The sequence below is a fragment of the Danio rerio genome, chromosome 20, assembly GCF_049306965.1.
Source record: "Danio rerio strain Tuebingen ecotype United States chromosome 20, GRCz12tu, whole genome shotgun sequence".
Classification (NCBI taxonomy): domain Eukaryota; kingdom Metazoa; phylum Chordata; class Actinopteri; order Cypriniformes; family Danionidae; genus Danio; species Danio rerio.
The window spans coordinates 46,736,345-46,743,676 of NC_133195.1; the positions used below are offsets into that span (position 1 = coordinate 46,736,345).

Here is a 7,332-nt window from a genome sequence, read left to right on the forward strand (position 1 = left end):
TTTATTAATTATGTTTTTTATTTTTTTTTTCACTTTTTATAGTTTTATTTATTAATGGTGTTTTATATTTTATCAGGAGTCTCTCTCCTCTGGCTCAAATTACATTTCTTAGAGAGAGACACTCAAAATATATGGGCCTGAACTGGGAACGACACATAAAACAAAAATAAATTTATTCAACAGTTTCTTCCCTCAGTGTCAGTATAGGGCGGGCGTTCACGTGTTGCGCCTCTGACATATAACCTTGGATGTGCCTGTGAAGTTTTTAAGAGAGGAAGTCAGAGAGGAAGTCGCACAGGCATCCGTGGGGTATATGTCACTGCACAGTGCTTGTGAACGCGTGCCCTATAATCACACTGAGGAGAAGAAACTGTGAATGAAAATGTTTAATATTTTTTACTTTTTTATAGTTTTATTTATTAATGATGTTTTTTTTATTTTATTATCTTTTACTTTTGATTGTTTTCTTTATTATGTTTTTTTATTTATTTATTTTTTTTACTTTTTTATTAATGATTTTTATTTTTATTATTATTTACTTTTTATTGTTTTAATTAATAATATTTTTTTTTATATTATTATTTTTTACTTTGTATTGTTTTATTTATTAATGATGTTTTTTTATTTTAATTTTTTTTTACTTTTTTATTGTTTTATTTTATTAATTGTTTTTCCAGTTTTTTTCAAATTGGCTGGTGAGTGATAATGTTCATTGGAAACCCTGTATATATATCAGTTGATCCCAGTAGTCTTTGGTCAGGAGTCTCTCTCCTTTGGCTCAAATTACATTCTTAGAGAGAGACACCCAAAATATGTGGACCTGGACTGGGAACGACTGAGATATTTATTTTTATTAATTATTTTTTTAGACATTTGTTTTAGCATGTGGAAGTGCAAGAGTTAAAGCAAAAGCTGACATTAAAGGATGTACACTATATGAAAGTCTAAACTGTTAAGTGCTTTATCTTTTTTTTTTTTTTTTTACATGGAATTTAACAGCTTTCAGTTATAGGACTATGGTGTGGCTGGAATGACTAGATCTACCCATTAAATTAGGATATTTCTACTCATTCCTCCTTGTCCTCCATCTGAAACAAAAACACAGATCAATTTTACAGCTTAAATAAACAAACAACATGTGGTAAAAAGAGAAGCAATATGTCCAAATATAAATGAAAGAACATAAGATATAGCTTGGTTTCCATCAGCCTGTGTTAAAATGAGTAATAGAAATCAGTTTTAAATATCAATTAATTTGCAAAAAAATAAATACTGTTAATGCTCACTTGAGGTGGTGTGTGTGCAAAAAACTAATGCTGAAAATGGGAGATGGAGACACATTTGCTGAATAAACTAACATAGTGAACATTACACAAACATGACTTCATTATACTTGTCTTGCTTAGTATTAATTACTAGGTAACCAAAACTACAGTCAGCTGCTCTAACAGCTTGATGGAAATGCACCTAATTAACATCACATTAGGATGGAAACCCGGCTTATGACAGTGTAAGATGGCTGATGTCAAAATGTATGTGATACCTTAAACCACTCATGGGAATTGAGCTTTTGCAGGTCAAGTCGATCCATTTGGTTCAGCTGCAGACAGCCGTGGAAGAAATCGCAGCATTCTATGCAGGCAGAAGAAAGAGATACATGTAATTATTACGTTTATACATGCTTTTTACAACCATTTTTAGCTTAAATGAAGATCTCACCTTTCGACAAGCCATTAATTGGCATGTTTTTGTTATTCATTTTGGGAATGTCTAGTTTTTCTGGAAATCTTTTGAAAATCAGCACAAACAGAACAACTCCAAGTGACCAGACTGTCGCTGGCTCCCCACGGTATCTGCCAATCATCCAAAACTCAGGAGGGGCGAACTCTCTGGTGCCTGAAAGACAATTTGTTTCCAACAACAGAACAGATAAACAACAGCAAATGTTTCAAGACTCACATAAAAAAAAACCTTGACTCATTACCAGAGTTTAAGACCCTTTGTACAGCTTTAAAGGATGAACATACCTCTAAAGGTTTTGTAAATGTCCTCAGTAAGGAGGTCACCGCACCCGAAGTCAATCAGTTTGACCTCAAGGGTGTCCGGGTTAATTAGCAAGTTCTCCAGCTTAATATCGCGGTGAAAAACTCCACGCTGACAGCATGTTTGGGCTGCAATTATTGTCTGGAGCATGATTTTCCGTAACTTGTCCTCTGGAATGATGCCTCTGTGCTCATTTTGGAAATCGAACAAGCTCACGCAGGGTATGGGCCGCTCTAGCACCATAAAGTAGTGATCAGCCTCAACCTTCCAGTCCAGAAGCTCGATAATTTCCTTGACCTTGGGGCCTTTATTGGCCAGAAAGTGCAGAGCAATCTCCAGTGGAAGTGGTTCATCAAACCCATCCTAGAAGAAAGACAGTTGTGAAGATCATTTGGAAAGGGTATTTTCAGTAAACAAGTCCTGAATAAACTGTTGGCAATGTCTATCACAAAACTCATTTATAGTCTACGATTAATGTTAATATGACAAGAAAACTGTAAATGAGTGCAAAAAGCACAGAATACTTACAACACTGATCAATTGCTTCTTCTTAAAATCGGACACTTTTACTGCCACTTGAAGGCCATCTTCTAATCGGGACCCTTCGTAAACGGTTCCACAGCCTCCTTTATCCAGCTCAGCGCCAATTTCATAGCCTTGTGAATTGATCTCTGAAAAGACAAACAAGAGATGTTGATAACAATCAGAAATCAGTAACAGTACCACAGTACCTCCATCTCAAACGTTTCCTCTTTCATATATAAACTGAGATACTACACTGAATATTTGTCCCTTTAAAAGTTCATTAAAAAACTATTCAGTGTAAAATATTCAGCCTTAAAGGTAAAGTTCACTCAAAAATGAACATTTACTCAATATTATCCCATCCTCAAGTAGTTTCAAACATTTATGAGTTTCTTTGCTCTGTTAACTAAAGAAGACATTTTAAACTGAAAACCTGTAACCACCGTCTTCCATAGTGGGAAAAACAAATACTGTGAAAGTCAATAGTTGCAGGTTTTAAGCTTTCTTCAAAATATATAATATTATGTTCAACAGAAGACAGAACCTAAAACAGGTTCAGAAAAAGTAAAGTGTGAGTAAATGATGACAGTTCCAGTTATGGGTGAACTATCCCTTTAAATATGAATACAGTATATATTAAAGCTTCATAAATAGGTACAATTTTAACTATTCCTGAAGAAAATGCAAACTAAAGTCTGTTTAAAGCATAAAGCACCATTAAAATATGCATGTGTGTTGGATGACTTTAGGGTCATGGTAGTAAACTTACCAATGATTTGTGTCTCTTTGTCTTCTGTCTGACAGGTTGCATCTTGAACGGCGTGGGAGCCGGGCTCATCAGAGAAATCAAATGAAGGATCATCATCCCCACAGCCAGACTCAGCAGAGAAAAATTCTTCACTGTGAACACTGTCAGGCTCTACCAGTGATGGTTGCTCACTGTGAACACTGTCAGGCTCTACCAGTGATGGTTGCTCACTGTGAACACTGTCAGGCTCTACCAGTGATGGTTCTTCACTGTGAATACTGACAGACTCTACCAGTGATGGTTCTTCACTGTGAACACTGTCAGGCTCTACCAGTGATGTTTGCTCACTGTGAACACTGTCAGGCTCTACCAGCGATGGTTGCTCACTGTGAACACTGTCAGGCTCTACCAGCGATGGCTCTTCACTGCGAACACTGTCAGGCTCTACCAGTGATGGTTCTTTACACCAATCATCGATTTCTTGACCTAAAGAAAGGATAAAAAAAAAAAAACAGGATATTAGTTTTTAGATTTTAAAATTTAGATTAAAATTCTGTTTACTTATTATTTATGAGGCATAATGATAAATGTGTAAATTACAAAGTGACCTTTCAGGTCATTGTTGTATACTTTTTTTGGTTACAACAGACGTGTCAAACTCAAATCTCATTGTTTGAGGGGTTTAATGTTTATGTCATATTTCTGGATGGCGATAATTAGACAATATTTTGAGTGTGTTGTGTGCTTGTACTTTGGCTGGTTTAGAGATGTCATGGATTGACCTAAATAAAAACTTAAAACCCCCAGCAGGTGGAGACATGTTCTAATGTTTATTGTCTATTTTATAGTTTATATTGTTTATAGTTCATTGACTATTTAATTGATTTCTTCCTGAACTACAAGTGTTAAGTTTCCCCAAAAATTATTTATTTTTTGTTATTAATTACTTACTAGGCATGGGCCGGTATAAGATTCTGACGGTATGATAACCTTGGATAAAAATATCACGGTTTCACACTATTGTGATTATTGCTCTAAAATATATAGTTTTTAAATGTCTGGGTAAAAAACAACACATTTTGCCCTTTGAAAACAATTTATTTGACTTTTTGAAAGATTTTAAATATTTTGGAGCAGTAAACATGTCAGGCTAAATAATTAAAAACATTGTTTCAAAAACAGATTTTTTTTACAATTTAAAAAGACATCTATGTATATAAAACTAAAAACAGGTAAATAAAAAATCTTACACGTATCTTAGGAATGGTATTACAAAAAATTTAGCTGGTTTTAAAACCTTGACTTTTCCTAACCATGGTATACCTTGAAAATGGTTAAGATATTTTAGGTGAAATGATTTTTGGTTTCTTTCATGTCTTTAAACGAGCTGTCTCTTGCTATATATGAAGGTTGAGAGAGCTCTCTGACTAGGCATGGGCCGGTATAAGATTCTGATGGTATGATAACCTTGGATAAAAATATTTTCACGGTATCACATTATTGTGTTTATTACTCTAAAATATATTCTCTTCAAATGTCTGGGTAACAAACAACTTTTTTTCTCTTTTGAGCAAAATATTTTTTATTTTGAGAAACATTTAAAATATTTTGGAGCAGTAAACATGTAGGGCTAAATGACTTATAGACTTCTGCTGTCTTCATTTGTTTCAAACACAGATTTCTTTACAATTTAAAACAAATTTTTTGGATATTGTTTTCTGCTGAAGATACTGTTGTCTTAAAAAAAAACGTAAAAGAATAGCACACATACCTTAGGAACGGTATTACAGAAAATGTTGACGGTTTTAAAACCTTGATTTTTCCAAAACCGTGGTATACCTTAACTGTCTCTGACCACCTTAAATATCTTAAATTGTGTTCTGAAGGTCTCAGGGTTTGGATTAATTGTTTTGGTGAACTAAACCTTTCATTTTGAAGCAAAAAAAAAGTAATATTTATGTAATACAAATAGAAATTTGTGTGTCGAATGTTTGACACCCCTGTGTATAAGCCAATTCAATGATAAATAATTAACCATATTTACTTTGTTTAGTAATGTTTCCATTTAGTAAGCTAAAAATACCAGTAAACTCCAGTTAAGAAAATTAGGCAGATGTGTTACATAAAAAAGACAAATCGTTTACCGTCACTGCTCCTCAAGGGTGGCACATCATGTTGGTCCTCTTCTTGAACTTCAACACCAACAGTGGCGTTGGTGTTTCTCTCTCCGAGGAAGAGAGCGATGAGTCCGAGTACGGTAAACAACATGATAGTTTAATTTTCGTACACTTAAAGATGAGAAATGTTAAATAAACCTACAATAAATACTGAAATTTACTGTAAGTGAAGTTAGTTTATCAGAGTAAGCCTTAATAAACCGTACGCTATCAATTGACAGTATTTGCAACGCAAATTACTCAGAGCAAATGTACAACTTCTCTGTAGCTGTCCAATTAAAGCAATGGCGAAAAGTAGCCGAGTTTGCTCTTACGTCACGATCGAATTGGGATTCCAAACGAGTTTGCTGTTACGTCACGATCAAACTGGCGTTTCATAGTCAGGTGGTATGTTATTGGTCTGTTTCGCGACGTGGGCGGAGCTTCTGCGTAGCCGCTAAAAAATGGCGTTTGTGTTTACTTCACGGCTTCTGGAGCAAAATAAAATTAGTAAACATTTTCTTTTGAAGAGTCATTACTGTGCGTAAAATTTGTTTGTTGTTTGCCAGTGTTTTTTTCCATCAAAGTCCATTAAAATCGTTCACAGGTAAGATATGTCTTATATTAGCATTCATTTTTACTTTAAATGTAAGTCGTCGGCGGTAAACGCTTGTTTAACACATTAAAACGCGAGATATGATCGTAAATATCGAATTAAATCATTTGATCTGCTCTTATCAAACCTCATTTACACTGCAAAATACAGTCGCTGAGGTAACGGTTAACGATAATGCTGGGATTAACGTTAATAAAATGGCGGCATGTGTTAATGAGCGATAATCATTCATTCAAATACAAGAATTAACGTTACTGTAGCTGTGTCTAAATCTGCTTAATCATTAACTAATTTCACTAATGCTTGTTCCAGCAAATAGGAAACAAAAAAGTTTGTTCTGTTATTGGAAAACAAAGATACCCATGGAGGACGAAATCTACAAAAACTGAAAATGAATAGCTAAATAAATTCAATTTATAATTTATTAATAGTGCGGGCAGCTAAATAATTTAACAAATTACACGAATGTTGGGGGAATAAGAAAATGCCGATCTGAAATGCCCCTCCCACAAATGTATTTTTATTTTTAACGTAGTTATATATTCGCTTTTTCTCAGATTATGGAGAGCTTGTAATGTTTAATTATCTTTAGGCTAATAATAAAATAAAACGACAAATTTAACACATTTATTTGTAATAGCATAAATATATTAATTTATTAACAATATATGAATAACTATAAGAATCTACCCAGGTGTTTGAAGGACACTGCATGTTGGAAAATGTGAATAAATGTTCTTTTTTAAAACTATACACTTTTTAATTTTTTTGTAAAATTTACTGAAAAATGCAGGAAATGCCAATACAAACTGGTCAAAAAAGGCACTTATCTAGTATAAGTAGAACCAATTAGAGTCTCTGCACAGGTCTGAGTGTCTGTAAATCCTTTTAGTAATATTAAACATGGCTGTTCTTGGTTTAATAGTATGCAGAGGAATTATGCATGGAGTATGTGATGCGACTGAGAGTTATAAGGATGTAGAGAGCAGATTCTTGCATGTTTGTTAATGGATTTTTCTGAAAATTCACTGGATTACAGTGGTTATGATATGGATTGATTTTATTTTAATATGTTTCTAGGTGTTCACATAAACATTTTTTTGGCCCAAAAAGTGTATAAGGCCAAGCATATATGAGTAAATCCTCTTTTAAAAGTATGAAATTCTAGTTGTCTAATTAAATAATAAGCATGTGTATTGCAGAAATTTTATTAACACTTTTATTAATACGTTAACAAAAGAGTA

General features: G+C 33.6%; 1 protein-coding gene across 1 annotated transcript; it reads right to left on the reverse strand.

Annotated features, from left to right (window-relative positions):
• Positions 1-960: 960 nt before the first annotated feature.
• On the reverse strand, positions 961-5,765 carry pimr109 (Pim proto-oncogene, serine/threonine kinase, related 109). Its single transcript, NM_001044920.1, has 7 exons — positions 5,461-5,765; positions 3,338-3,802; positions 2,572-2,714; positions 2,028-2,406; positions 1,720-1,896; positions 1,544-1,632; positions 961-1,088 (listed from the first exon to the last, which is right to left on the reverse strand). The coding sequence occupies exons 1-7, from the start codon at positions 5,582-5,584 to the stop codon at positions 1,068-1,070; spliced, it is 1,398 nt and encodes a 465-aa protein (NP_001038385.1). The 5' UTR covers positions 5,585-5,765; the 3' UTR covers positions 961-1,067.
• Positions 5,766-7,332: the final 1,567 nt, after the last annotated feature.

Bases quoted from the DNA above. Each gene is read 5' to 3' on its own strand.
- pimr109 (NM_001044920.1), bottom strand. From the start codon at position 5,584: ATGTTGTTTACCGTACTCGGACTCATCGCTCTCTTCCTCGGAGAGAGA. The intron at 2,407-2,571 runs GTAAGTATTCTG...TCTTTCTTCTAG, and splicing joins AGAAGCAATTGATCAGTGTT to GATGGGTTTGATGAACCACT. The intron at 1,089-1,543 runs GTATCACATACA...TTTTTGTTTCAG, and splicing joins ATTCCCATGAGTGGTTTAAG to ATGGAGGACAAGGAGGAATG.